The sequence below is a fragment of the Canis lupus genome, chromosome 19 (assembly GCF_048164855.1).
Source record: "Canis lupus baileyi chromosome 19, mCanLup2.hap1, whole genome shotgun sequence".
NCBI classification, from domain to species: Eukaryota; Metazoa; Chordata; class Mammalia; order Carnivora; family Canidae; genus Canis; species Canis lupus.
The window spans coordinates 45,849,315-45,877,145 of NC_132856.1; the positions used below are offsets into that span (position 1 = coordinate 45,849,315).

At 57.8% G+C, this 27,831-nt stretch overlaps 3 protein-coding genes across 7 annotated transcripts in view; 2 read left to right on the forward strand and 1 right to left on the reverse strand.

Moving 5' to 3' along the window:
• The first annotated feature begins 196 nt into the window (after nucleotides 1-196).
• Nucleotides 197-17,106, forward strand: CERS1 (ceramide synthase 1). Of its 2 annotated transcripts, none has more exons than XM_072786660.1 (7): nucleotides 197-445; nucleotides 2,803-2,962; nucleotides 6,942-7,122; nucleotides 8,737-8,898; nucleotides 9,210-9,357; nucleotides 9,601-9,710; nucleotides 16,974-17,106. In XM_072786660.1, the coding sequence occupies exons 1-7, from the start codon at nucleotides 197-199 to the stop codon at nucleotides 17,014-17,016; spliced, it is 1,053 nt and encodes a 350-aa protein (XP_072642761.1). In that variant the 3' UTR covers nucleotides 17,017-17,106. The 2 variants fall into 2 exon arrangements, with proteins under 2 accessions (XP_072642761.1, XP_072642762.1); XM_072786661.1 differs by lacking the exon at nucleotides 197-445 and adding an exon at nucleotides 1,682-1,804.
• Nucleotides 17,107-17,358: 252 nt separating this feature from the next.
• GDF1 (growth differentiation factor 1) lies at nucleotides 17,359-20,175 on the forward strand. The gene is made up of 2 exons (XM_072786659.1): nucleotides 17,359-17,684; nucleotides 18,291-20,175. The coding sequence occupies exons 1-2, from the start codon at nucleotides 17,360-17,362 to the stop codon at nucleotides 19,073-19,075; spliced, it is 1,110 nt and encodes a 369-aa protein (XP_072642760.1). The 5' UTR covers nucleotide 17,359; the 3' UTR covers nucleotides 19,076-20,175.
• UPF1 (UPF1 RNA helicase and ATPase) overlaps nucleotides 19,472-27,831 on the reverse strand; it is a 36,732-nt gene continuing 28,372 nt past the window's right edge. For 2 of the 4 annotated variants that reach the window (XM_072786655.1, XM_072786657.1), the window contains exons 17-24: nucleotides 27,295-27,451; nucleotides 26,440-26,582; nucleotides 25,111-25,285; nucleotides 24,463-24,544; nucleotides 22,714-22,875; nucleotides 22,362-22,603; nucleotides 21,944-22,066; nucleotides 19,472-21,351 (exon numbers count right to left, since the gene is read on the reverse strand). In XM_072786655.1, the coding sequence (XP_072642756.1) occupies nucleotides 21,947-22,066; nucleotides 22,362-22,603; nucleotides 22,714-22,875; nucleotides 24,463-24,544; nucleotides 25,111-25,285; nucleotides 26,440-26,582; nucleotides 27,295-27,451 (1,081 nt within the window). In that variant the 3' untranslated portion in view covers nucleotides 19,472-21,351; nucleotides 21,944-21,946. The remainder of the gene's footprint in view (nucleotides 21,352-21,943; nucleotides 22,067-22,361; nucleotides 22,604-22,713; nucleotides 22,876-24,462; nucleotides 24,545-25,110; nucleotides 25,286-26,439; nucleotides 26,583-27,294; nucleotides 27,452-27,831) is intronic. The other 2 variants (XM_072786656.1, XM_072786658.1) reach the window with 1 other exon arrangement.

Consider the following 27,831-nt stretch of genomic DNA (forward strand, 5'->3'; position numbering starts at 1 on the left):
CTCGGTCGCCGCGACCGGCCCCGAGTCCCCGCCGCCCGCGCCCCCGCCGGGGCGGAGCTTGCGCCGGTCCCGCCCCCCCGGCCCCAGCTCCCGCCGGCGCGCCCCCGGCCCAGCTGCGGCGCGTGACGCGGGGCGCGCGGCTCCGGAGGCCACCGCGGGCGGGCGCAAGCGGCGGCGGGGACGGCGAGCGGACGGCATGGCGGCGGCGGGGACGGCGGCGGGGCCGGCGGGGCCCGAGCCCATGCCGAGCTACGCGCAGCTGGTGCAGCGGGGCTGGGGCAGCGCGCTGGCGGCGGCGCGGGGCTGCGCGGACTGCGGCTGGGGGCTGGCGCGCCGCGGCCTGGCCGAGCACGCGCACCTGGCGCCGCCCGAGCTGCTGCTGCTGGCGCTCGGCGCGCTCGGCTGGACGGCGCTGCGCTCCGCGGCCACCGCGCGCCTCTTTCGGGTCAGTGCCGCGGGGGTCCGGGACGTGGGGCCGCGGGCTGGGGCGGGGGCTGGGGCTGGGGCGGGGGCCGGGCCGTCGGGAGGGCCCGGGACCCGGAGCCCGGCCCTCGCCTACCCCGTTCTGCCTCCCAGGGCCGGGTCGCTGGGACGTGGGGCCGCGGGCTGGAGGAGCTCGTCCCTCCCGGGCGGGGGGCGGGGGGATGCGGGGGTGTGGCCGAGCTAGAGGAAGCCCGGGACGTGGGGTCCTCCCCGCGGATGGGGCGTGCGAGAGGTGGGGGAACCGGGCCGACTTGGCGGGTCAGGGCGGGACGAGGCGGCCCCGGCCGGTGGGAGGGCCCGGTCCGCCGCGCGCCCTCTCGGGCAGGCCGAGCCGGGCCCGGGGGGCGGAGGGCGCGGCGGGGTAGGCTCGGGCCACAGAAGCCGCCTGCGCCTCGCGCCTCAGGGCGCTGCGGGGCGCGCTCGGAACCGGAGCGGGGCCCGAGGTCCGTGCGGCTGCGGAGCCGACTTGTCCGCCGCTCCCGGGAAGAGGCGGGAGCTGCCCGGCCCCTGCCTGGCGCATGTCTGCAGTCAGCGCCACCCTCCGACGCGGGGAGGCAACGGCCTGGGCTCCCCGGCCACGCCGGTGGTCGCAGGCTTGGGAGGTGGCACGGCCTGGGCCTTCAGAACGGCTGCCTCCGAGTTGCCCAGTTTCTAGCGAGTCTGGGAGACCACCGCCCCGACTGGAGAGTGACCCTGGGAGTGACATTGGCGCCTGGCCTCCCTCCCATCCTTAGGGAGGGGTCGCTGCTATGGGAGCTGCTGGGAAGGCATTTGGGCCCCTAGCTTGGCCGCGACTCCCCCAGGGACTGACGGGGGTCACTCCGCCCAATCTGGCTGGAGGTGGCAGGGGCTGCAGGGACAGAGAGCCCAGCGTCAACAAAGGGGCCTTTCTCTGCTGGCCGGGAAGAGGCTGGCCCTTGTTAAGTCAAGGGTAGGGTGTTGTTTGGCGGCCGCTGTCCCCACCACCATCTCGTATCACCCACATGGCGAGGAGACGCCGGCCACCGCCCTGCTCCCAGGAGTGGGGAGGCAGGCACGAGGGCCCCTCCACAAGTCCGCCTTGGTCCCCATCAGGCTTTGTTGGTCCCCCCGACTCTCCCAGTTTCTGGCTGGGGAATGGGGGGCGGGGTCCAGGAGGCTGAGAGTCCGAGCCTGGGAGGGGGATGTGGTCGCTCTGGGACAACCAGAGTGGAGCCGGCTGCCTCCTGGAGGAGGAGGCCTGGCGATGGGGGAGCCTGGCGGTGGTGGAGGTGGGGGGAACGGCAAGATCCTGTGCACCCTCCCTGTTGAAATCCACAGAGCTCTGGCCGGTCGGGGCGGGGTGAGAGCAGTTCGAGGCTCGCCCTTCCCAAGAAACGGGTGGAGGGGCTGCTTTTTCCTCCAAAGCTCATCTTCTTGGCAGCCGCCTGGTTGCCAGGGGTGACTGGAACTGGCTCTGGCTGTCTCCATGGCAACTCCTGGTGCTCCGGCCCCCTCAAGCCTCTCCTCCGCGGAAGGGGGCGGGCTTGACCCAGCAGCTCTTAGCCCCACCCCCAGGGAGAGGGAACCTGGGCTCCTGGAATCCAGGGGAGCTGTGCCCCTCAGATCCCTCCCTGACAGTTGCATGACCTCTCTTCCTTCCAGTGTCCCTGATGTGTCCCTAGGTGGCTGGGTTCATGTCTCCTATCATTGTACATCCTTTCCCTGCCCTGCCCCACTCTGTCCTCCATTGTCCCCCCACGTTCTCATGCTCTCTCTCACCTACTCACTCCCTGCTTCCCCACCCTCTCTGTCTAGCCAACCCCCAGTCTCCCTCTGAGGTACCCCTTCCCCAAGGTGCCATGATTCCCCATGGGGATCACTTGGGGTTCCAGCCTCTCCACATTCACCCCGATGCCCCCATACTCACCTCTGTGCTCTCTTCACAGGCTCACCCCTACGGGCCCCTCACATCTTCTCTTTAATCCTGCCTCCTCCATGGTATAGCCCCAGCTCCCTCTGGGACCCCCAAGCCCCCCAACTCCACTGAGCTGGCCCCATTGGTCTCCCTTGCTTGTACTCACGTGCCCCCTCCTCGGCGTCCCGGCTTCCCTTACGTTTCCCTCACGTCCTCCCCCCCATTCCCCTCCCCACACAGCACTGGACAGCTGGGCACTAAGTTTAGCCCTTGGCTGGCACATGTGGGCTCTGGTTACCCTCCAAGCGGCAGTGGGTACCAGGGCCCCCCCGCCCAACACAGCCCAGCCTGGAGAGCCCCTGAGCCTGGCTTTGCCCACCCTGGAGGAGTGGGCCCTGGCCCTTGGCCCCAGTATTGATGGCCACCCACCTTCTCACCCACAGCCCCTGGCCAAGCGGTGTCGCCTCCAGCCTAGAGATGCCGCCAAGATGCCTGAGAGCGCCTGGAAGTTTCTTTTCTATCTGGGCGCCTGGAGCTACAGTGCCTACCTGCTATTTGGCACCGACTACCCGTTCTTTCACGACCCACCCTCCGTCTTCTACGGTAGGGGCCCTACCAGACAGAGCTGGGTGGGGGAGAGTTCTGCTCTCCATGGGGGAGCTGGGCACTCATCACACATCTCATGCTGGATGTCCAGCTCCAACGTAGCTCCAGGACAAGGGTGCTCAAAGGGCTCTGAGGACAGGGAAGGGTCCTGTTTAGGACTTGTTGCTATCAGGGCTCAGGGAGGTATTATCCTGATGAGGTGATTTCCAAATTATGGTAAGAGCCCAAATGTCCTTGTGTGGACCCAGGTGGGCACTCCAGGTGTCTGGAACAGCATATGCAAAGGCCCTGGGGCCTGTATGTGCTTGGTGCGTGAGAATAAGAGGAAGGCAGGAGGAATCTGAGTTTGAGTTTCATTCTAAATGGGATGGGTTTGTGGATACTAAAAAGCTGCTTCTGGCTGCCATGTGCAGGTAGGAGAGATTTGGATAAGGAAGAAAGTGGCCCAGTGGGGAAGTGAGGGGCTACTGTGTCTTGGACCAGCTTGGCAAAGAGATAAAGATGGTGAGAAATGGCCGCATCCACTGATTGTGCTGGATATGGGGGCCGTCAAGGCCTGAGCCTGGTGGGATAGGCAGGAAGGTGACTGCAGTGTCCTTTATCACCTGCAGGCAGGCTGTTATAGAAAACCTGATCTGTGATGGGAGTGTCAGGATTTCTCTATTCCTGTGCTGAGCACCCAGGCTGTGTACCAGGGACACACATGGAAGTGTTTTCTGCCATGTGACGTAAACAGTTTCAGAAGGCTCCTGGTGGCACCAAGCCCCACGTCCCCATCTGAGGACTGGGCACAGAGCTTCTGTGTTTTGGTGTCCCAGTGACGAGCACTGCGTTTGCCGGGCACCTGTCTGTCTCTGTGGGACCATGTCGCCCACATGGCCCCTCTCCCCACGTGCATTGCCCTTGTTGTAAATCCTAGAGGGCAGGGTTTAGCTATCATTCAGTTTCCCTTTGCGGGAATGAACCACGATGGATCTCTGTTCAGTTTCAGGTATGGAGTTGCTTCTGGTTTTTTCTTATTATAAGTTATGCTGTGATAACTTGCTTGCAGGTGAGCTGCTGCTTTGCATGTGCACTTACTGGGTACCTACTGTGTACCAGGCACTGCCCTGACACGGCTGAGTGCTTCAGAGAAAGCTCCCCCCACCTCGATCCCTTGTGGTGACAATGAAGTCTGGAATCTGTTAACAGCTATGAGAAAACTCTAGGGGGCGGGGAATGTTCTACGGAAATGGATGTTCACACCAGAAGTGACTTTTGCGTGTGGACCTGGAGGTGCCTGGAACAGATAGGAAATCCAAAGGCCACTGTGGGACAGGCACACTCAGTGCAGATCAGAGGCAGCGAGGAGCCCCTCCAGGATAGTGGGTATCTACTGGGGCACTGTGAGCAGAGGAGGAATGTTGCTGGGCCCAACTGAGTAGGGGGCTGAGGGCAGGAGCCAGGGCATGAGGGGGGCTCTTCCCAGGACGGAGCCCAGAACAGGAGAGAAGTGGCTGGTTTGAGAAATGTTTTGAAAGGAGAACTGATAGGATTCATTGCCAAGTCAGAAGCAGGGGTGAGCAGGGACCGTAGGGATGACACTGGGGGCTGGGATCCGGGGCTGGGGAGGAGGAGGTTTCGGGGAGAGCTGGAGCTGGGTTTGGGACACCTGGGCACTGATTCCAGAGGCCAGGGAGGGGGATGCAGTGGGGGTGACATGGAGCGTCCAGAGCAGCAGGTAGGTTGTGCATGTGGAGGGCAGGCCAGCGGTCCCTGGGTGGAGTCCAGCCTCCGCATGCAGGGAGGTACAGATGGAGTCCGAATGGTGAGCCCTATGTGGGCCACACTGCCCCTGTCCCACCCCAGATCTGGGGCCTGAGGCTGGAGGGGGACACTTGCCCAATGGTAAAAGACTTGTCAGTGCAATTGGTGGAAAATTCGGTGTCCTGTTTCCACAGCAGGTTCTGTGCATTGAGGTGCCTCTATGTCTCTTCCTTCTAAAGGGGGGGTAGAAGCACTCAGCAGGAGTTGGAGGGGTGGCTCTACTGGCTACAGCATTCCCACCTAGCTGAGGACAGAACTCAGAGGAAGGGCCCTGCCAGAAGTGTGCGTTTTGCTGTCAAACTTCGGGGAGCCCATGGACCTGATAAAGTGGTGGGTGGAGATCTAATCCACTGGGGGGGATGCATTTTTTTTATTATTAATCAGGTAAAATATACTTAACATAAAGTTAACCATAATTTACCAGTCGCAGGTTCTGCATGAGTCCACTTGTGTCAGGTCCTTGGAATAGCCAGATTCATGGAGACAGGAGCCAGGGCTTGGGGTGGGGGTGGAGGGCCATGGGGAGCTGGTGTTTAATGGGCACAGAGTTTCAGCCATACAGCGTGAGAAGAGCTCTGGAGATGGCTGCACAACCATGTGAACATGATAATGCTCCTGAACGTATGGCTGAGATGACAGGGTGTGCGTGGTATGTGTTTTACTATAGTTTTTAAATATTCACTGTTCTAAAGTGAGTTCAGTGGCATGTAGCACATTCACAGTGACGTGCAACCATCACCTGTGCCTAGTTCCAGAACATCTCCATCCCCCCAGAAGGAGACCCCATCCCCACGAGCAGTGATGCCTTCTCCCCTAACCCCTGGCAGCCACAAATCTGCTTTCTGTCTCTACGGCTTTACCTGTCCTGGATGTTTCATATACTTGGGATCATGCAGCGTGTCACCTTTTGTGTCTGGCTTCTTTCGTTCAGCATCTTGTTTTTGAGCTTAATCCATGCGGAAGCGTGAACCAGCACAGCGCTCCTTTTCACGGCTGGGTAATATTCTGTTGTGTGGCTGGATCACATTTTCACCCACACACGAGTTGATGGGCACTCGGGCTGCTTTTGGTGATGGCCAGCAGTGCTGCTGGGGATGTGCGGGTACAAGGAGCCCTGGTTTTAGCTCCCTTGAGCACATTACTAGGAGTGGACTTGCTGGGTCATGGGCTCACGTGTTCTTGGCCATTGAGGCCACCGAGGGGAGAGTGGACAGTCGGGAACAGCTCTGGAAGGCCAGGAAGAGCTGGGACAAAACTGAGCGGGAGACAGTGGTGCCAGGACCCGGGTCAGGGTAGCGAGGGCAGGGGAAGTGAGCAGAGGCATGGATGGAGAGGAGCCCCCACATGGGGGTCCATGTGGATCCCTGTTGCATGAGGTGTCAAGGCGCAGATGAAGAATTGTCACTGAGGTGAGGCACTGGGGCTTTTGAGGGGATAGCCAGGCTCCAGGGGACATGGGGGTCTGGCTCCAGCTCTCTGAGGCTGGAGGTGGGAGGCCCTAGATGGAGCTCAGGGAGGCCATTCTTGGGGGCAAGCAGAGAAGGAGTGGCCAGAGAAGTCCAGGTTGATGCAGGCAGAGCCCTCTTGGTGATAGTCCTAAGAGAGGAAGCAGAGGCGACTGGGAGAGTTGGGGGTCTGTGTCGCCTGGAGGGGTTGAAGCCTGAATGTGGGTGGGCACAGGTGCCAAGAGGAACGTGGTGGCTGCAAGAGCAGGCGAAGGGGAGCCACACCCCACTTGGTGGGACAACCCATACCCAACGGCATTGGCAGGTTTGATTTCTGCCTCAGCTGCCCCACCCGGCACAGTGAGGCCAGTGGCAACCTCCATCCAGTGGAGGGACTAGCCGGGATGGGAGAGCCAGGACGAGGGCATCGAAGCTGCTTCCAGAGAGCCTGAGGAGTAAGACAAGAAGGGGAGCCAATCCAGAGTTGGAACGCCTGCAGGGGACAGATTACAGGGATAGGAGTACTTTTTTCTATAAATCTAGAACCATTCCAAAAAAGAACACCTATTCATAAAAAATAATGGGTAGAGAATGAGAACAGACAACCGGTGGCCAGTACACCTGCAGAAGTGGGTGGCACACCGTGGCTTGTGGAGGATGCATCCCAGCTTGAGGGGTCCTGGAGGCCCTGGCGGTCCCTGACAACACAGTCCTGCTCTCTCCAGACTGGACGCCGGGCATGGCGGTACCACGGGACATCGCAGCCGCCTACCTGCTGCAGGGAAGCTTTTATGGCCACTCCATCTACGCCACATTGTACATGGACGCCTGGCGCAAGGACTCGGTGGTCATGCTCATCCACCATGTCGTCACCCTGGTCCTCATCGTCTCCTCCTATGCCTTCCGGTGAGTCTCGGAGAGGGCAGGAGGGTGTAGGGCACAGCATGAGCAAAGAAGGGACGCTGACATGGGGCAGAGAGAGGGGGCCATGGTGGGTATCCAGGGAGGTAGGTTCTGGGGAGAGATCCCAGAGGGATGGGGTATATCAGGTGCAGAGAACCCCCACCACACTCATACCCCATCCATCCCCCTCTAAGCCCTCCAACCTTGTCACACAGCCTTGGTCGAGTCACGTAGCAGGTGTTTACTGCCCGGGTGCTGCGGGAGTGCAGCTAGGAACACCCACTGTGACATTCTAGAGCCCCCTACAGCCACCACACAAGGCCCCTGACGGCCTCAGATGCAGCCTGTCCACCCTCAGTGTGCCATATGTGTAAGATCCAGTCTGATTTCAGAGGCATTGGAGGGTGAATATGTCTTGCCAATCCTTTTGTTGCATCAACTACATGTTAAGATGACAATAAAGGACTTACTGAGTTGATTAGAATTAGAATATAACATTAAAATTAGCTGGACGTCTTTTTTACCTCTTTTTTTTAAAGTGACTGATAGAGAATCTAAAATATCATATGCAGTTCACAGTCTGCTTCTGCTGGACGGGCTGCCCTGGCTGCACCTCCAGTATAATAGCTGAGGGGCCACTGGTGCCTATTTCAGCTTTAGCTAAACTGAAGTAAAGTTGCATATTTGTTCTTCAGCCACACTGGCCACATTTTAGCTGCTCAGTGGTCACATGTGGCTGCTGGCTGTCATACTGGACAATGCAGGTTTAGAACATTCCTATCATTCTAGAAAGTTCTATAAGATAGCACTGTTCTAGTGTAGAATCAGATGACAAACCCAAACAAACAGACAAGAAAGATACTAATGGTTTGTTTGAAGGTGATAACTACGGAAAAAAATCAAGTGGGAGGATAAGGACTGTAGGGGTGGTGAGGTGTGGGTGGTTGGGTGATAAGAGCGAAGACTGAAAGGTGAGGGAAGGCTCCATGAACACTGGGGAGGTGCATGTTAGGCAATGGAAACAGCATGTGCAAAGGGCCTGTGGCACGTGAGCTGTCAGGAGTGCAGAGAGTGGTGTCCAGCCATGTCCAGGTTGAATTCAGGTCCAGTGGCCCAAGCAGCTGTTGGGTGTGAAATGCTGGGGAGGGATGGGGGGATGGCCTTCAGGCTGTAGAGCCTCATGGGGACTCGGCCTTTCCTAGGAGGGTCTGCAGATTGCAGCAGTGTTTGGGTTAAATGAACTGAGCTAGGAGGGTCAGTGTGGCAATGATGTGCTGTTCAAGGGGACGGATAAACTTGTGGGGGATCTGGATACAAAATGGATACAATCTGGATACCAGGCCACTGAGGGTCAGGGGTCACAGAGACCAGGAGGGGCAGACAAGGAACTTCCAGGGAGGCTCCTGGGTCACCCGGGGAGAGTGAGGCAGGGAAGGGGAGGGTGCAGGTGGGGCTGCCCAGGGGGCCGTACAGCTCCCCCACTCGGCCTGGTGAGGAAATGGGCAGGTCACGTGGGCCCACAGGAAGCTTGGGGTACAGCCTTGGTGCAGGGTAAGGGTCCCCGGTGTAACTCGCCCTCTGTGCTCTCCTGTCCCACTCCTCCCCTGCCCCCACCAGGTATCACAACGTGGGCATCCTCGTGCTCTTCCTGCACGACATTAGCGACGTGCAGCTGGAGTTTACCAAGCTCAATGTCTACTTCAAGTCCCGTGGAGGATCCCACCACCGCCTCCACGCCCTGGCGGCGGACCTTGGCTGCCTCAGCTTCAGCGTCAGCTGGTGAGGGGGCAGGGAGGGAGCTGGGGCTGGGGCGGGGCACACTGAGGGGTGGGGCTTGAGGGGGCAGTGCCTGGGAGGACGGAAGAGCCCCAGGGGGGCAGAGGCAGGGTCCGGCAGGAAAGGACAGGCGGGAGACAGATGGACTGGGGTGAGCAAGGCTGGGGCAGGGGGACAGGGATGGGTGGGGATGTGCAGGACCAGATGGATGAGTCCAGATGAGACTGTCGGGGGGCAGGGGGAGAGGGGGCAGCCCTCCCCCTTCCCCTCCCCCTGGCAGCTTCCTCAGCTCCCACTGTCCTACCTCCCCGCAGGTTCTGGTTCCGCCTCTACTGGTTTCCGCTCAAGGTTCTGTACGCCACGTGCCACTGCAGCCTGCGCTCAGTGCCCGACATCCCCTTCTACTTCTTCTTCAATGCACTCCTCCTGTTGCTCACCCTCATGAACCTCTACTGGTTTCTGGTGAGTTGGCAGCCCACAGCTCCTTGCTCCCGCCCCCATCCTCAGCTGGCAGTCCTGTCCTAGTTCCTGTCCTGAGCAGCGGTCCGGGGGCAGGGCCCCCTTCCCAGGCAGGCCCAGAGAGGGGCATGTTCACACCAGGAACAGCACGTGCAAAGGGCTGGTGGCAGGAGCACACAGCCATCTGGAGGGCGGCAGGGTCAGGGAAGTGGCACTTGCTCACCTGTGCCTCCCCGCCTCCCACAGTACATCGTGGCTTTTGCCGCCAAGGTGCTGACCGGCCAGGTGCGTGAACTGAAGGACGTGCGGGAATACGATGCAGCAGAGGCCCAGAGCCCCAAGCCCGGCAAAGCTGAGTGAGTGTGGAGGGGCCACCGCCCCGGTTCATTCCTTTAGCCACGCCTGGCCTGCCGCACGCACTCTGGGGGCCCTGGAGACGAGGCAGCGGATGACCCGCCCCGGACGCTGCCCCCTGGAGCCTCCATCCCAAAGAGACTGCAATAAAGCCGTGGAAGATTAGCCACAGAGTTAGATGCTGTCAGGCCAGACAGGACGTGGGTAGAGTGGCCTGGGGGTGGGGGCAGCCTGGTGGGGGCGGAGAATCGGTCTCCGTGGTAGGAGCAGTGAGGGCCAAGCGAGTAGCTGGTTCGGTGCACCAGCAGCTGGGAGCCAGGCCAGAGGGGAATCTGTAAGCAGGTGGCAGTGGGGGTGGGGAGGAGGGGGAGCGGGCAGCCCACTGGTCAGTTGAGCAGGAGGAGGGGCTGGGGGCTCAGACCCAGTCTGGCCCAGGTGGGAGTCCAGGGAAGGAGGGGAGAGGGCCCAACTGAGCACCGCAGAGGTAGGACACCCGGAACTCGCCAGCTCTAGGTTGTAAGCCAGATGATGTCCAATGCCCCCAGCCTGGAGGGGCCCCAGGAATGAATGGAGGCAGGTTTGGGTGACCAGTGGAGTCTAGGGTATCCAGTGCTCCAGAGACAACACGAGGAGTGTTTGAGCAGCAGCAAGGTGGGAGCCCGCTGATGGCTCACGAGGCACCGAGTCAGTAGAACCTATGATTTGGCTTCTGGGGGGCTCATCGGTGACCGGCCTGGGAAAGGTGGTCTCAGGGAAGCTTTGTGCTCAGAGCTCGATGAGGTGGGTCAGAATGGGCCATGAGGAGGAGGAGAGAAGCAGAGATTTTAAAAATCTTCTTGGAATACAGAAGAAGAGCAGGGAACTGGGGGTTGCCAGAGTGGAGAGCTGAGGGCTCTGTGGCCAGTTCGCATAAATAAAGGCACTTTATACCCTCCAAGCCTGGAACTACAGGTGAGGGGTGCTAAGACCAAAATCCAGCACCCAGGCCAGAGGGGGACCAGAGAGGTGAGCAGGGATCACTGATATGAGAGGGCTGGGCAGCAGGTGGGGTCTCCCCAGCTGGATCATATGTGGGCATGTTGGCCCAGGTGACTGATCACCACGAGGCCGTCACTGTCATCGGGGCATGAGGGCACAGGGGCCGTAGCCAGGAGGAATGTGGTCAGATCCCAACTCTGCTGTAGAACCAACCAGACTTGTTTTAGGTGAAACAAAAATAAAAGAAAAGACAATCCAAGACTTCTGGCTCAAGCTGCCATTTACCGAGATGGAAATTGGGGCTGAGTTGGGGTAGGGCTGTGCACACTGGCGGTGGCGGGGGGCGGTGGGGGTGGATCAGGCATCTGGTTTGGGGGCTATGAGATTGGCCGATGTCCAGGGAACGTGAGCTGGGAGTTCATGACATCAGTGAGGTCTCACCAAGGAAGTCTGACCAACCCTCAGAGGCTTCCAGCACAAGCAACGGCTAAAGCAGTGGGTGGGAGAGGGCAGTGCCTGCTTGGCCAAAACTAAAAATCTGAAAGATCTTCCTGCTGTACACCAGTGCATGCCCCACTCTGCACGCCTCCCTAGTCTGTCTGCCCTGAGAAGGCCTAGCCAGGATGTTGGTGGGGGGCTGGCACCTGGCCAGCATTTCTGGTAGGATGAAGGCGTGAACTCCAAATGTAAATGACAGGGCCTACACCAGGGAGCACACTGCCATGATCCACCTGTGCGGGCGTCACTGGTGGAACTCAGTTCCCCGCGGATGGCCAGAGTTAGTGCAGTTGGGTATAAAATGGGATAAAAAAGGAGAATGTGGATCAAGCTACACAAGAGTGGTCAGGATGCTTCCAAACCATCAGGTCATGGAAAACGAAGCAGCTGAGGAACTGTCCCCGATCAGAGGATACGAAGAAGACATGGTGACTGAATGCTGTGTGGGCTCATGGGCCAGAAAAAGGACATCCAGTGGAAAAACTGGTGAAGTCATATAAGGTCTCCGTTTCATTCAGAGCACTGTCCCAGAACCTTGGTTTCCTAGTTGTGACAAATGCACTAGGATTTGCGGAGATGTAAGATGATAACATTCGGGGAGGCCAACCGAGGGCTACACTGCAGCTCCCTGTACTGCCTTTGCAACATCTCTGCAAATCGACGATTACCCTCAAATAAAAGTCTTAATAAAAAAAAAAAAGCGAAAAGCATGAAAGACTGTCAGAAATGACACTGGATGTTATGCTGCATTGGGAGTTCTGAGTTCTGTTGTAACAAAGTATCATGAGTTGGGGGCCTTTAAAACAACAGAAATTTGTCTCTCCCAGTTCTGGAGACCAGGAATCTCACGTTGTCAGCAGGGCTGTGCTCCCTCCGAAGTCCCTAGCAAATGACACTTCCTTGTCTCTTCTAGCTTCTGGGGCTCCACACGTCCCTTAGCCTGTGGCTGTGTCACTCTGGCATCTGTTCTGTGTCTTCACATGGCCTTCTCCTCTCTGGCTCTACTCTCTTACAAGGACATTTGTCTTTGGATTTAGGGCCCACCCTAAATCCAGTCTGATCTCAGCCCAGATTCCTTCACTTTGTCACATCTGCAGAGACTTTTTTTTCCTAAAAAAGTCACATTCACAGTTGCAAGAGATTAGGAGGTGGACACACCTCTTTGGGGACCACCCTTCGTCCCGAGGTGGATGTTAAGGTCCAGACAGTTAGATGCTGCTGAAGAGAGAATCAGGAAGTTGAAAGCTGCGAAGAAGTGACCCAGATTACAGTGAATGCAGCTGGAAGCGATGATAGCTAGACTTCTAAGAATGACCTGGCTTCACTGAGTTCTGATAGGAGGCAGAGACAACATGAAGATGCAGTGCTCAGAATTTTCCAGATGTAAAGATGTAAATCATAAAGAGGATGAATAAAAAGGCATCCATACCCCAAACACGTAGCAAGAAATGTAAAACAGCCACAAGAATGATGGCCTACGCGACAATGACACTAACAGCAGCGAGGGACACTGGATAACTGTGGAGGGAGCTGTCCTGTGCTGAAAAGAAGGAACCAGCAACTGGGAATTTCATAGACAATTTTGAAAACATTTACCTGACGGCGCCTGGCTGGCTTAATCGGTAGAGCACCTCAACTCTCGATCTTGGGGTCCTGTGTTTGAGCCCCACATTGGGTGTAGAGTTTGTTTTAAAGAAATAAAATCTTTAAAACTAAACAAATGACTACTCAAGTGACAAGACACCCACAGAAACAAAAACTAGGAAAGTTTACCACCCACAGATCTCGACGGGTATATTTCAAAACACAGGAAAGCTATCCCAAGAGGTAGACCAGCAGGTGAAATGACACATATCTGGGTAAAAAAACTTAAATGCCTAGTTTGAGATTTTTAAAAAAATGACAAGTGAAGTAGTAAATACTGAAGTGGGATTGGCACTCGGCAGGAGGGTGGGGATTACATTTAGGCTACATTAGAGACCTCTATGACTGCTAGTGGGGTGTAGAGGGAAACCCGGAACAAAGAACAAAATAAGGGGCAGCCCCGGTGGCGCAGCGGTTTGGCGCCGCCTGCAGCCCAGGGCCTAATCCTGGAGACCTGGGATCGAGTCCCGCGTCGGGCTTCCTGCACGGAGCTTGCTTCTCCCTCTGCCTGTGTCTTTGCCTCTCTCTGTGTGTGTGTCTCTAAGAATAAATAAATAAATAAGTCTTAAAAAAAAAAAAACAAAGAACAAAATAATGCAAAAAAGGAAGGTTAGTAAAGGTAGGATAAGTAATGCAAAACGAGAGGGTAGGTTCTCAAATATTACACATCCAAATAAGCATTCATGGAATAATCAGTTGCAGAATTGGTTTATTTAATTTATTTTTTATTTTTTATTTTTAAAAGATTTTATTTATTTATTCATGATAGTCACGCAGAGAGAGACAGAGAGGCAGAGACACAGGCAGAGGGAGAAGCAGGCTCCATGCACCGGGAGCCCGATGTGGGATTCGATCCCGGGTCTCCAGGATCACGCCCCGGGCCAAAGGCAGGCGCCAAACCGCTGTGCCACCCAGGGATCCCTGGTTTATTTAATTTATTGTTTAAAGATTTTACTTATCTATTTAGAGAGAGTGCAGGGGGGAGGGGCAGAGGGAGAGAGGGAATCTCATGCAGACTCCCTGCTGTGTGGACCACCAACTCCCCCCCCCCCCCGACACACACACACACACACACACACACACACACACACACACACACGAGGCTGGACCCCAGAACCCTGAGATCATAACCTGAACCAAAACCAAGAGTCGGTCGCTTAACCAACTGAGCCACCCAGCTGCCCCACAAGATTGTGTTTGTTTTTAAATCCACCTCTCTACTGGTTAAAAGACTTCAAGTCTAGGGTATGTGAAAGTTGCAAATAAAAGGACAAGACAAGAAATTCAGATGTAATCCTTGATCTGGAACGTTCCACATGATACAAGCCCTAAATCTCAGCTTGACGGAGCATCAAGCAGCTCAGAAGCAGCGTGAACAGATACTCTTTTTAAGCACAGGACGTTTCTCAAAATTGACCGAGCCTGGCCATGGGGGAAATCTCCGGGACTCAGAACCAGGATCCCGCAGGCCGTGTAGACGAAACTTCAGCGAGGTTTGAGGACAGTAAGGAAATGATGACTGAGACCCCTGGGACGTGATTCAGGAGCTGGGAGACAGAGTGTGTGACAAGTAAGCAGCACCCCTCTCTCCCTCCCAGAACAGACCACCCTCAGGGACTGCCCCCTGGAGGGACCCCCAGGACCTGACCCAGCCCCTCAGCCTGACCCAGCCCCTCAGGCTGGAGCCCCCCCCCTTGTCGCCTCAGGGGCTGCTGGTCCCAGCAGCCATCGAGGGCCCACACCTCACTCAGTCTGCTGACCTGCCCTGAGTTACCTGCCGCTTCCCCCCGGGGATCCTCTTCCCGCAGCCCCCTCATTTAACTCACCCAACTTCCAGCTTTCTCTCCCAGCTCCTGGGGCTCCCCAGCCTGCCGTTCTCCGTCTCCGGGTCTGCCTGATGTTTCTAGCATCTCTGAAAAATGCCTGGAATCGGCCCCCCTTCTCACCCCAAACTATCTCCCTGGAACATTTGCCCATTGCAGTTGATGGAAACTCAGGGTGAAAACCGTGCCAAACTCTAGGGAACCCCCTCGCTCCCTCTCCTTACGCCTGAGGAAACGTCCAGAATCCCCCTGAGACGCCGCCTGTCCTCATCTCCGTCCAGCTCCCACCCTCGTTCTGCTTCTCTTTACCCGTAGCAGTGCAATGGAACTGAGAAGCCACCTCCCCCCCACCCCAGATACTAACACGGGTTTTGAGCCCCACTGGGAGGGGCGCTTGGAGGCTTGTACAGAAAAATAAACCAGCATCATCGGGAAAGTTCTGATAAAAGGCTTGTGGTGAGGTATGAATCCTTGAATGTATTAAACCTACTAATGAAAGCATAGGAACCGAAACCTTGGAAGAGAGCCGAGTCCATAAATAGGCTCCAGTCCTAAAGATCACTGGGAGGGACGAGCTGTCAGAGTACTTGGTAATCATCTGGAGAAAAAGAGCAAACGTGTGTATCTCGAATCAGCCTGAGGGCAAACTCCCGATGGAGCAGATGTTGAGGCAGAAGCAGAAGCTGTGAAATGAAACCAGAGGCCAAAAGGGAAATGGTGGCATCTAGCAGCTGAACTCTAAGGGTCAGAAGCCAGGAGCCCCACCTAGGCTCCGTCTAGAGAACCAACGGGCGAAAACGGATGACAAAGGACCCACAGGAGGCCCCCATGGGGCTTATCTGTAACCTCACAGATCAAGGGCCCCTGCCGGTGGGAGAGAAAGAGCCACGGAAGAGGGGGCAGAGGATGCGATGCGCGCTCCCAGGAAGGGACACGCGTGGCTCCAGCCCAAGGGAAGAATGAATTGAAGTGACTGAGGTCATCTCCTGGGAAGTAGGTTCTTCTATGAAAGGGTCTCTGAGCCAGAGTGCTCCGCAAAGTGAGGGGACCCGGGGTGGGGGGATGGTAGCACCCCAAGTGCTAGGATCCGTGTGAGATACCAGCAAGATTTGTGTGAAATTCGACACAGAAGCAAGAAACCCAGGTTGATTTCCAGGAGTGGCTCAGGGAAATGGGAGTTCTCCGTGCTTTCTGAGGTCTAGACCGTGAGAATATAGTACCAGTCCAGGAAATACGTTTGTGCGGAAGCTAGACCATAGAACCCACTCCTGCAAAGGCACCGAAAGACCGATGTGCAAAGGCATGAGGGGCTCCCCGAAGCGGGAACGGGAATAGCCAGGGCCTTGGCCAGTAAGCCGCAGTAAGTAAGTAAGCAGGTGCTGACAAAGGCACCAAGGAGCAGGGGTGGAGCCTTTTGTCGGAGCTGGTGAGGTGGCCCCGGGCACACCCCCCAGTCAGAACCAGCGCCGCCACTGTTGCAGGCAGTGAAAATGGAATTTATGGAGAGTGGTAGTGCACACAGGAGCAAGGTCAGTGTTGCCTTTTTGGAACATTTGGGTGCAGAAGACGTGTGTGTGTGTATTATATATTGATTTTACTGGGGAGAGTGGGAGAGGGAGAAAACAGGGAGAAGAGAGAGGGAGAAGCAGACTCCCCACCCCTCCCCCCTGAGCAGGGGGCCCGACACCAGACGCTGGATCCCAGGACCCCAACATATGATCTGAGCCCAAGGCAGACGCCTAACCCACTGGACCACTCAGGCACCCCCAGAAGACATCTTTATGCAAACCATACGTTATCTAGAAATTAGGGGCCTTTCTCTGGACTTAACCTGGACACTATATTAGAGTTTTAAAACTGCTTAAGTTGTTTTAGGAACATGGAAAGAAAGTAGGGGCTGTGGCGGATGCAGAGGGCAGTGGCGGGAGAATCACAGGGCGACCAGAGCCAGGGGAGGAGCTCTCCCTGGCTGGAGGGTCAGGGAGCGCGGCCCCTTGTGCGCAGCGCCTGGAAGGGAGGAGTATGGAGTGCAGGGTTTATCCAGACCCAAGTGGCGGGGGGGCGGTTAGATCAGGCTTTTGCCCTCCACCGGCCGTGGGTAGCGCAGGAGGGAGGAGAGAGGAGGGTGTAATTGGGAGGGGCAGGGACGCCGAGCCCGCCAGGCGGGAGGCAAAGGTCTGATGGCCGTGCGGGTAGGAAGGAAGGAGCCAGGTCGGTCTCCGTCTGGCAGGAAAGAGGGATGTGGAGGGCGATGCAGGCGAGGCAGGGTGGCACGCGGGGCATGGGGCCCGGGGCTAACCTGGGCCCGGTTCTGGCCCCCAGGAAGCCGCTGCGGAACGGCCTGGTGAAGGACAAGCGCTTCTGAGCTCCCTGATCGCCCGCCCACCCCTCAGCACCCTCCCCGCCCGGCCCCGCCCCCTCGGAACCGACCCCGCCCCTCCCCGGGACTGCGGCTCTGTCCAGCTCCGCCCCGCCTGGGCTCGGCCACTCCCGGTCACCTCCCCCTGGACCCGCACCCCGAGACCCCGCCCCCGGGGTCTACCCCCGTCCGGCTTCTGGACCGCGGCCACGTCCCCTGGGGACCCTGACCCCGCCCAGCCCCAGCCCTCCGTCCTGGCCCCTCGGGGACCTCGGCCCCGCCCCCAGCCTGCAAGTCGAGGGTGCCCCGCGGCCCCTGAGCACTCGTCCGGCCGCCGCCAGCGAGGAAGATGCCCGCGCTGCGCCGCCCTCCTGGCCGCCGCGTCCTCTTCCTCCTCCTGGCCCTGCTGCTGCCCTCACCGCCCCCAGCCCGCGCCCCCGCGCCCCCGGGCCCCGCCGCCGCCCTGCTGCAGGCTCTCGGGCTGCCCGACGTGCACCGGGGCGCCCCCAAGCCCCGGCCCGTACCCCCCGTCATGTGGCGCCTCTTCCGCCACCGGGACCCCCAGGAGGCCAGGGTGGGCCCGCGGCGGACGCCCCAGGGGACCACCCTGAGACCGTGCCACGTGGAGGAGCTGGGGGTCGCCGGAAACATCGTGCGCCACATCCCGGACCGCGGTGAGTGGGGTCTGCGCTGGGGGCGTGTGTCGAGGAGGCGGAGACCCCGCTGTGCGCCCCTCCACGAGTGGGGGAGGCCAGAGCAGCTCCGAACGTCCCACCCGCCCAGTCCGGCCCACGAGCAACCGGAGCCTCCGCACTCCATCCGCTCCTCCCCGTGGGCACCTGCAGGGACCGGTCGGAGTGGCCCGAAGGCCAGGCTCCTTGCACCGGGCAAGGCCCCTAGCTTGCAGCCGAAGCCCTGCCCCCCTCTCCCCTCCGTCCCCCGCTGTTTCACGCCATTTGATGCCTTTCCTGCAGATACCACCTCTCCGGCATCACTTCCCCACGGGCCCCAGGCATCCGTTCATCTCTCACCCTGCCCGGGGCCCGCCGCAGGCCGCCGTGCCTGGCGCTGGGCCTCCTCTTCCTTGCAAGCGACGCCCTGCCCCCCACCCATCACTCCCCGCCCCCCGCGCGCCGCTTCACACCATTTGACGCCTTCTAGCGGCGCCCGCAGCCCCAGGCGCTCCACCTCTCCCTGGTCCGGTCCGCGATCGAGACCCTTGGCGGTTGGGGCAGGGCACGGGGCGCAGCGCGAGCCCAGCCCTCTCCCTGCCTCCCCAGGTGCGCCCACCCGGCCCCCGGAGCCCGCATGGGCCGCGGGACAGTGCCCTGAATGGACCGTCGTCTTCGATCTGTCGGCCGTGGAAGCCGCCGAGCGCCCGAGCCGGGCCCGCCTGGAGCTGCGCTTTGCGGCGGCGGAGACGGCGGCCGGCTGGGAGCTGAGCTTGGCGCGGGCGGCGGAGGGCGAGGCCGGCGGCGCCAGGCCGGTGCTGCTCCGCCAGGCGGTGCCCACCCTGGGAACGCCGGTGCGCGCCGAGCTGCTGGGCGCCGCCTGGGCCCGCAACGCGTCGGCGCCGCGCAGCCTCCGCCTGGCGCTGGCGCTGCGTCCCCGGGCCCCCGCCGCCTGCGCGCGCCTGGCCGAGGCCTCGCTGCTGCTGGTGACCCTTGACCCGCGCCTGTGCCACCCACTGGCCCGGCCGCGGCGCGAAGCCGAGCCCGCCCTGGGCGGCAGCCCCGGGGGCGCGTGTCGCACGAGGCGGCTCTACGTGAGCTTCCGCGAGGTGGGCTGGCACCGCTGGGTCATTGCGCCGCGCGGCTTCCTGGCCAACTACTGCCAGGGCCAGTGCTCGCTGCCCGCCACGCTGTCGGGACCCGGCGGGACGCCCCCGCTCAACCACGCCGTGCTGCGCGCACTCATGCACGCGGCTGCCCCCGGCGCCGCCGGCCTGCCCTGCTGCGTGCCCGCGCGCCTGTCGCCCATCTCAGTGCTCTTCTTTGACAACAGCGACAACGTGGTACTGCGGCACTACGAGGACATGGTGGTGGACGAGTGTGGCTGCCGCTGACGGAGCCAGGCGGGGCCCAAACAATAAACACTGCGTGGTCCGCTCCCCTGTCTCCAGTCTGGTGACCTGAGGGTGGGAGAGGAGGCAGTGGCATCCACTACGACCTGCTGCCAGGGTGATGGGACGACCCACAGTGACACCACCTACCCTGTGCTCCCAGGGCTGGGTTCCTAGATCCTCATCTCCAGGAAGCGGCATGTCTAACCTGCCCACGAGGGTGGGAGCTGCCCACAGCACCCCTAGGTACTACCCACCAGGGGCTGCCCGTCCCTGTGCTGGCACAGCTGGCCGTTCTAGCCTGGCCATCCAGGTGCCCCCAAAGCTCCCAACCAGCCAGACCCCAGATCAAGTGCTCTGCCATCTGCAGTTTATCTGCCGCAGTGTGAACACAACAGCTGTTTATTAAGATTTTATTGGTGACAATAGAGCTTAAAACAAATCGACCCAAAATCAAAAGTTACATTAAGCTGGTACAGATGCTCCATTTGGAAAACAGAATAACTGCTGCTATGAAGGTGGAGAACAAAGCGAACAGCACAAAGCAGAGGCAAAGCGTTCCAAGGAACAGAACAGGGCAGGCGGGTGGGCACAAGGTGTGGCCCACGGGGTGTGTCGCACAAGGGGTCATAGCGGAAACCTATCCAAACTCTATGCCTCTATGTGGCCTATCAAAAGAAGGGGGAAACCGAAAGCCCTACAGCAATGGTAATAAATAAGAGGCCTTGCCAGAAGGAAGGTGGCCTGTGTGTCCCCATCTCCCAAGTACAAGCTGGAATCTGGAGGCTTTGATAAGGGCGTCAGCCTCACAGGGACAGGGACACTGGGGAAGGGGATCAGGGTCACCAGGGCCCAGGTAGGCAAGGGATGGTCCCCAAAGAGGTGGTTGCCAGGGAGACTACCTCACCGTGGTGTGCAAGGAGCTGGGGGTGGCTCTCCCAGCTACAGCTCCTTCTTGAGTCGTGGCCCAGACCCAACCAGACAAAAGCCCCCTGTGCTAGCTGATGTGACAAGCCCCTCCCAGCCCCTTCGGCACAGAACCAACTTATTTTTGAAACTTACTCCTTTTCCCAAAAAAAAAAAAAAAAAAAAAAAAGCAGAAATCACCCCACCCCACCACAGCTGTACCCACAGGTAGAGGGGTTCCCAGCTTGGAGGGTGGGGTAGAGAACAAGGCAGGTGGGGCGCTCAGCATGTCTAAGCAGCCACAGGTACTGTGGGTGCCTCCCTGGGGATGGGTCCTCTCGGCTGCTGTCTTCCACCAAATCCTCAGGAAGGACCCCTGGGGAAGAAGCCACTGGCCGGGGAACAGCCACCTCCCCACCCTCTGGCCTCACAGCCAGTCCTGCCCAAGGCCCGTCCCGGGGTGGGTGGGCACTAGTCCACCGCACGTAGGAAGCACTTTGCTTCTCAGAGTCCAGCGGAGACTGTGGGGCTGCCTGGCCCGGGACGACACGGTGCTCTCTCACCACCCTGACGTGCAGGGAGAAGCCGCTGGAAGCTAAAACTGAAAACAAAAATCCTCCTCGTGATCCCGTCACAGGTGTTGATCTTAATCTTGAGATGTGTTGGTTTGTTTAAACTTCGTTTCTGGAAGCTTCTCGCATCTCCCAGGTCCGCCGCTAAGATTTGAGAGACAAACTCAGGAAAGTAGATTTTTCAGTACTCCTTTGAAAGAATCTTTTAAAAAACAAACAAAAACCCAAAACACCGTGTTTTCTTTAAATGAAACGCTCTTAGAACACAGGCAGCGTGACCAGGGCAGTTTCAGAGCTGGTGTGGACAGAACCCACACCTCCGCGGGGCTTTCCCGGCACGGCTGCCCCGCAAGGAGCCTGCTCGGCACAGAAATGCGAAGTTTTTCCTGCTAAAACGTAGTCCCCTTTCAATAAAAGAGAAACAGAAAGAAAAGAACAGAGGAAAGGGCTACTCTGAGATGAGGGTCTTCCTCCCTCCGCCCTGGTCGCAGACCCAGGTGTGGACGCGGCGAGCGCTGGGCCTCCTTGGCGAGCGGGGCTGGCAGGGCTCGCTGGCGGGCGGTCCTCCGAGGCCGCCCGCCTCCCGCTCTCCCTTCTCCTTCTCCTCGCCGCCGCGGGCCAGCAGTGGGCGCTCGCTCTGTCTCGGGCTCCTCCCTCGGGTGCTCCTCTCCCTCTCCTGTTGCTCACAGTGGTGCTTCAGTTTTAGCAGTGGAAAACAGGTATCCATTTATTTTTATTTTTTATTACCCAGAATAAGATGCTGATGGACTAAGCCACATAGCTTAGCTCTTCCGCTGCCACCTGCAGGGAGGGAGGGAGGGAGGACAAGGGGCCATCAGAGAAGGCAGAGGCCCACACAGCACCCACCACCAAGGGTACAGGGCTTTCCCCCCCACCCCACGGTGCGCCTGGGAAATGGGACCTCAGAGGCTGGCTGGGTGCCCAGACTAGTGCTCCCCAGCTGAAAAGGAAGCCGAGAGTTAAGGGGCTCCTTCTGCCAGTGGCACCAGCACCCCACTTAGCCAGCACACACCATGTGTGGGGAAGGGGACCCAGGCCCATGCTCATCCAACTCTGGCCACACTATGTTCAGGGGAACCAGAGGTGAGGGCCTGAACACCGCCCAGAAGTCCTCTTGCAGAGGTGCCCAGTGTATCTGGGGCCGGGACTCCCACATCCACCCTTCCTCACGGAGCTCTAGGACTCTTTCAGGGAAGGAGCACCATGCATGAAGCTCACATCCCCCTGCCACCATGAGCAGATGAACAGGGCGCTGAAATGACTGGCCACAGGAAGAGCTGGCTTCAGGGGACCTGAGACCCCTACTACACATTTCCCAAATTTCCCATCAAGTCCAGGTCCTGGTGAAGACCTCCTGCAGGGGTCAGCTTGCCTTCTAGTACTGGGACAGCCCTGTCACTCCGCCGTGCTGGTATGCCCGCTCCCCTTGGTACGTGGAGTCTTGCGACAGTGCCACATCAATCTGTGACTTAAACTCATCGCCAAGGTAACTGTCCTGAAAAACAAAGTTGGGAGCTAAGATGTGCATGTATTGTTCCAGCCTCAAGAACCTGCTCCAGAGAAGATTCTGGAAAACCTGGTGAAGCCTAAGTGGCAGGAGATCCACACTGGTTACCTCACCAAAGAACATACGTAACCCAGGCCAACTGCCTAAGACAGTGTAGAGAACGACAGGTTTTAGAGCTTACACCCACATGGTGTACCTACGGAGGGTGCTGTGCGGAGCCATGCTCAGGTCCTTGTGTGGAGGGCCCCCCCAGGCCATCCTGACTTCCCTGCTGCTGGCTCACCTGGGACAACTCGGGCTGGGAGAGGCCAGGCTGGCTCATCTGGGAGGGCTGGCTCATGGAGATGTAGCCCTGTGTCAGGGCGCCCTGGGAGAAGGGCTGCGATGCCACATCCTGGCTGGCCTGGCTGTTGGGGAGATTCGTCTGGCTGGGTCCAGGGAGCCCAAAGCGGTTCTTCTGGCGCCCCCCACGACCAGTCTTGCCTTTTGGGGTACCCCGGCCTGAAAGACAGAAGTCCAGGGTTCCTTGAAGGAGGTCAGCATCCAACCAACAAACCCAACTGTCCAAAGCCCAGATGTGCACAAACTCCAACACCAACGTGCTTTTTGCCTACATGCTGCCACCTGGCACTCACCTGCGGCTGGCCCATTTGCTTGTCCAAAATATCCTGGTGGTGGCATGGGGGGCATGACCAGGTTGAAGGGGATGGGAATGTTCATGGCAGCCACGTGGCTGGGGCCTGCACTAATCATGCCGATCTGGTCGTGGGTCTGGAAGTACATGTTTGAGGGCCGGCCTGCAAGACACAAGGTGGACAGCAGGTGTCACCCACCACATGCCAATGAGCCAATTGCCCACCCCACAAATGGCAGCTTGAACAGTTGGAATGTCAATCTCATCTTGTCACTGCTCTGAGTGCCATGGTGTTTCTTGGTGTACCCCTACAGCAAAGCCACCTGATAGAGAATCTCACAATTCAATCCCCACTCTTGACAGCCTCTCTGGGGCTGGCTCCTGGGAACAAGCCTTTTTTCCAAGGGGACTTAGGAGAATCACGGCCTACCAGCATCCAAAAGACTAAAGCTAAGTTGCATTTCCAACTGAAAAAATAAAAGGGAAAATTTTATATTCGTGTAACCCGCACCCCACTCTCCACCACCACCCAAAAGCAAGAAAAAACCCGAGTGAACAGACCAGTGAATGGCACTGAAGATGAAGGCCCCAAGGTAGCCCCAGAGCTAGGCATATCTCCATCTGCACGCAGCTGCTCCAGGGGCTGGGAAGCCAAAGGGAGCCAAGGCATGACAGCAAAGCCTTATGATCTGCTCCCCGCCACCCCCCACCACCCCCAAGGCTGAAAGTGCCTTATCTGGGCCCATGGTAAGCTCAAGGATGAAGGATGGGCCCAGAGCACCCTACCTAGCAACTCACTGGATGTAGCAATGACATCCGTCACTTGAGCTCAGCAACCAGAATACTAGGCAAGGAAAGGGGGTTTTCCTACTTCACACAAGAGAGGAAATGTTGGGGTGTACCTGGCCCCAGGATGGCCAGTGAGCCCAGGTGGAGATGAAGCTCAGTGTAAAATGCAGGCTGTGGCACCAAGCACCTGGGTGAGCCAGTCACCCTCTGTAGAGGCTAGGGCAGGGAAAGGCCTTAGGAGACAGGGACCTGGGAGATGAATGGGAACCGTCTAGACACTGGCTCAGGCAAGAGGAGGTGTTCCATACAGCAGGGGTTAAGGCTCAGCCTCAGGACAGAGACCCCACCCAGAAGTGTGGTCTCAGAGAGTACACAGAAACAAGAAGGACCATGCAACCAGAACTGAGGCTATGGGTGGCCTGGAGGAGCTGCAGGAGTGCCCACCCCCCCACTGAGTGGAGGCACAAAGGGCAAGGTAGGCAGGGAGCACTATGGCATGGGGCACAGGGGCAAACAGGCAGGGCTGCAGTATGTGCCTGCAAACCTCCATAAGCAGAGCTCTGGTATTAAAAAAAAAAAAAAAAAAAAGGTTTATGGGACACCTGGGTGGCTCAGCAGTTGAGAGGCTGCCTTTGGCCCAGTGTGTGATCCTCGAGACCTGGAACCGAGTCCCACATCGGGCCCCCTGCGTGGAGCCTGCTTCTCTGCCTATATCTCTGCCTCTCGTGAATAAATAAACTCTTAAAAAGAAAAAAATTTGTATTCAGAAACTGACAACCAATTCTCTGATTTCAGACAAGGGAAGGCAACAAAGAGCTTTGTGAGGCAGTTTCTGCGGACTGAGGCTTGGGAGGTCACCCCAGGAGTGATAGGGCCAAAAGCTGCAGGCGTGGGAATGATCAACATGCACAGGGCCAGTGTGGTCCCACCCCACCCACCCCTCCTCCTGCAGCAGACTCACCCTGGCTGCTCCGATCATAGACTGACCCTGGGATAATAGCCTCCCGGGCATCATACATGGCTGTCGTCATGAAGCGGGCTCCCTGCAGAGGGTTTAGATAGGTGAGGAATTTATCACCTTGACACAAGATGAACTCTCTTAAGATCTGAGGGCCCGGCCACCTCCCAGGCCATGCCTAGGCCAACCCTGAGGGGCTTGCTGACCAGTGGGCTCTGGGCCTCACCCACCCTACTCCACAGACCTGGCCTTTTTTTTTTTTTTTTTTTTACAGACCTGACCTTTGATGCTGAACATAGATACGTTCAGGCTTCACCTCAAGCAACATCATGGCTTCTAAGTCCCCTAGAGCACCCTGGGTTCACTATGTCCAACTCCTAAACACCACTCATGACTTTGTGTCCTAAAAGGCCAGGTCTGAGAGCGCCTTATAACACTTGAGAGACCTGGGGTGGGGGAGCTCTGTGACAACAGGCCAGCTCCATCACTCTCGTGCACATGGACATGCATGTCTAGCCTCAGCTCACACCGGTCGCTGGTTACACCTGCTACTGCTCACAGCCACGTGCTAGGAACACCAGTCTGAGGGAGAAGAGGGTTCCTGACCCTGTCTTCCTCCATGCCCCTCTGCCAGCCTACACTGGTACTCACCGGGTTGATGGTATTGACCAGCTTCCTGGGCTTGCTAAACTGCATAAGGCTCTCCCGCAGGTTGTTCAGGGGCCCCTCCACCAGCACCTTTTGCTCCTTGTAATAGTTCAGCAGGTGGTTCCAGAGGGGCTGCTTGGACAGGGCCTTTGGGTTGCCCACAATAATAACCCCATACCTGCAAGGTATGGGCATGAAAATATGGTGTTTAGGGCTCTACATGATGAGTGGAACACCACGTAGAACAATGAGGAAAGACTGAACAGACTCAAAATCCACATCCAAGGTGACAGAAGTTAAGCCCAGGCTGCTCTCCCGGCATCCTCTCCCTCCCTGCCTAGACACCTGGCCTGCTGGGGGCAGACAGGTACACTGCTGGTCACAGGGATGGAGCTGGCACTGAAGCCCACTGTGCGAACTGCCAACAGCACACCGGGTATATCTGAAAACAATTTCTGAGGAGCCCAGGTATCAAATGCTTCCATGAGCAGATGAGCTCAGAGGAGTCTCCTTGTTTTCAGCCATGAATCGGCCTCCTGGGAGATCATCACCAGTCCCAGCAGGCTCTGTGCCTCGGGAACCCCAAAAGCCCAGGGCACAGAACTCAATGACCAAGCTGGGGACTGGCTTCTCTGGTGGATGCTCACCCTACCCAGCTGTCTCAGGATCCCCATATGCCCCAGTATTGGCCACCAAACAAGAGAGCACCCTAGAAAGGGGTAGGAGGTAACAGATAACCACCAAAATGCCCTGAGAGGGGAAAAAACCAACGTGTGAAGTGAGCCTAACTTCCAGCTGATACAGGGCAGCTGAGGACTGGTTTTACTCAAGGTGACAAGGGGCCTCCTTATTTTCTGGGTCTCCTTTGCTATCATCATTATTTCAAGACAGGTTACATTCTAGGGTCAAAGAAGCATACAAGACCAAAAGATTAGATTCATGGATTCAATTCTCTGCAGGAACACAACCTGAACTATTGCATTTTGATCTTAGGTCAAAAGGGCCTAGATGACCCTTGCCGCAAAACTGAGGCCACAGAAACCCACCAGGACAGGAAACAAAGGTGTCTCATAGGAATGCATTCTTTCTAAATTGCTGCTTGGGAACATTCTACCCTCTGGTGCTGTCAAAGTCCAGTCCTGCCCTGTATGCAGCCCAAGGTTCAGCTGTGATGCAAGAACAACCAGACAAAGAGGAGAACCAGGCAGGGAAGCGGCTCCTGGGTGGACCCTCCCAGCTCCAGATTCTGAGGGAAAATCCCTCCAAGAACTCCTGTGTCAGGAGGGAGGCACCTGCCACCAGCAAAGCCTAATGGGACTCAGGCCTCCATACCTTGCTCTGGTCAGGGCCACATTAAGCCGCCTGGGGTCGTTTAAAAATCCAATGCCTTGGTGCTCGTTGGCTCGCACGCAGGAAAGAATGATGAAGTCCTTCTCTCGCCCCTGGAATGCGTCCACGCTGGCAATCTCTACCTCCTACAAGGGACACATGGTCACAGTCAGCCAGCTGGCTGCCTTCGAGGACCCTCTAACTGTGTGAACTGTGTTGAGATGCACTGTCCAATCCTACCAAAGAGCCTGGCACCTGAAGCCTGCAGAGCCCTGGCACCAGCCACCTGCTTGCTGTGCCTGTGAGGAAGCAAGGAGGGAACCCCTTTGACTGAGCCTGCTCCCACCGGGCCTTCATGGTCCCCCGACCCACTTTCCTGGCCTTCCTGGGTTCTGGTTGCTTTTTAACCTTGGCAATCTGTTTCCCAATGATAAACACATACATGCTTGGCACAAAAAACCTTAGACTGTACTCAAGTTAACAAAACAGAGACCAACTGCCATCGTCACTCAGTCATTACTTTACATTTTGGTCCATTTCTGCAGAGAGAAATAATTACGTTGTCCTGCATCCTGAAAGGATATACATCCTGGACATTTTATCCAGGTGTTGATACAGGAGTGAACAGCGTTTTCACAACTATGTAACATCCACTGTAAGGCCGGCACATAATCATGCCATATGTTTCAACTTGGAATTACTTTAAGTTTTGCTCTGAAAACTATCCTGAGAAAAACCTGAAGGAACATGCACCCCCCCGCCCCCCAAACTGTGCCGGTTCACAGGCCACAGGCCTGGAGGTCAGGTCAAGGTCCGCTTCTGTGGTGGGACCCAGCAGGCCCGATTGGGTGCGCGCACCTGGTAGAGCTTGGTGTGCAGAGAGCCGCTGAACTGCATGTACTGCACCAGGTAGGAGCGCTGGCCCTCGTAAGGTGTGATGATGCCAATCTGGTCAGGCTTGGCACCCGCCTTTAGCAGCTTCGTGGTGATCTTCTCCACATTTGCAGCTTCCGTCCTAAGAAAACCCGCCGTTCAGTTCCTAGGCGGCACCCGTGGGCTCCTGAGACTGAGGCTAGAGACCATGGGAGGTGTGGGGCCGGCTCCACCTCCAGGGCAGCCCTGTGAAGGCCCGCTGCACGGACAGCTGGGCTCCCCATCATTTACCAAGGGAGTCACGAGGGACAGAAAAGCTTCACACGTGGGCTTAGCAACTTTTGCTCAATAGAAAAACACACTGAAGATGGAAGGTGGAAATATGCTGTTGGTTTAGGTGTCCACAAAAAATGGGGATAAGGAAGTAAAGGAAAAGCTTCAGAAGAAAGAACACCTTAGTGGTGGTTAGTGGCTATCTGCCAAGCTGCCACTGAAGCCTGGAGATGTCAAGGGCGAGTCTCT

Bases quoted from the DNA above. Each gene is read 5' to 3' on its own strand.
- GDF1 (XM_072786659.1), top strand. From the start codon at position 17,360: ATGCCCGCGCTGCGCCGCCCTCCTGGCCGCCGCGTCCTCTTCCTCCTC. The intron at 17,685-18,290 runs GTGAGTGGGGTC...CTGCCTCCCCAG, and splicing joins GCGCCACATCCCGGACCGCG to GTGCGCCCACCCGGCCCCCG.
- CERS1 (XM_072786660.1), top strand. From the start codon at position 197: ATGGCGGCGGCGGGGACGGCGGCGGGGCCGGCGGGGCCCGAGCCCATG. The intron at 446-2,802 runs GTCAGTGCCGCG...TCTCACCCACAG, and splicing joins CCACCGCGCGCCTCTTTCGG to CCCCTGGCCAAGCGGTGTCG. The intron at 8,899-9,209 runs GTGAGGGGGCAG...ACCTCCCCGCAG, and splicing joins CTCAGCTTCAGCGTCAGCTG to GTTCTGGTTCCGCCTCTACT.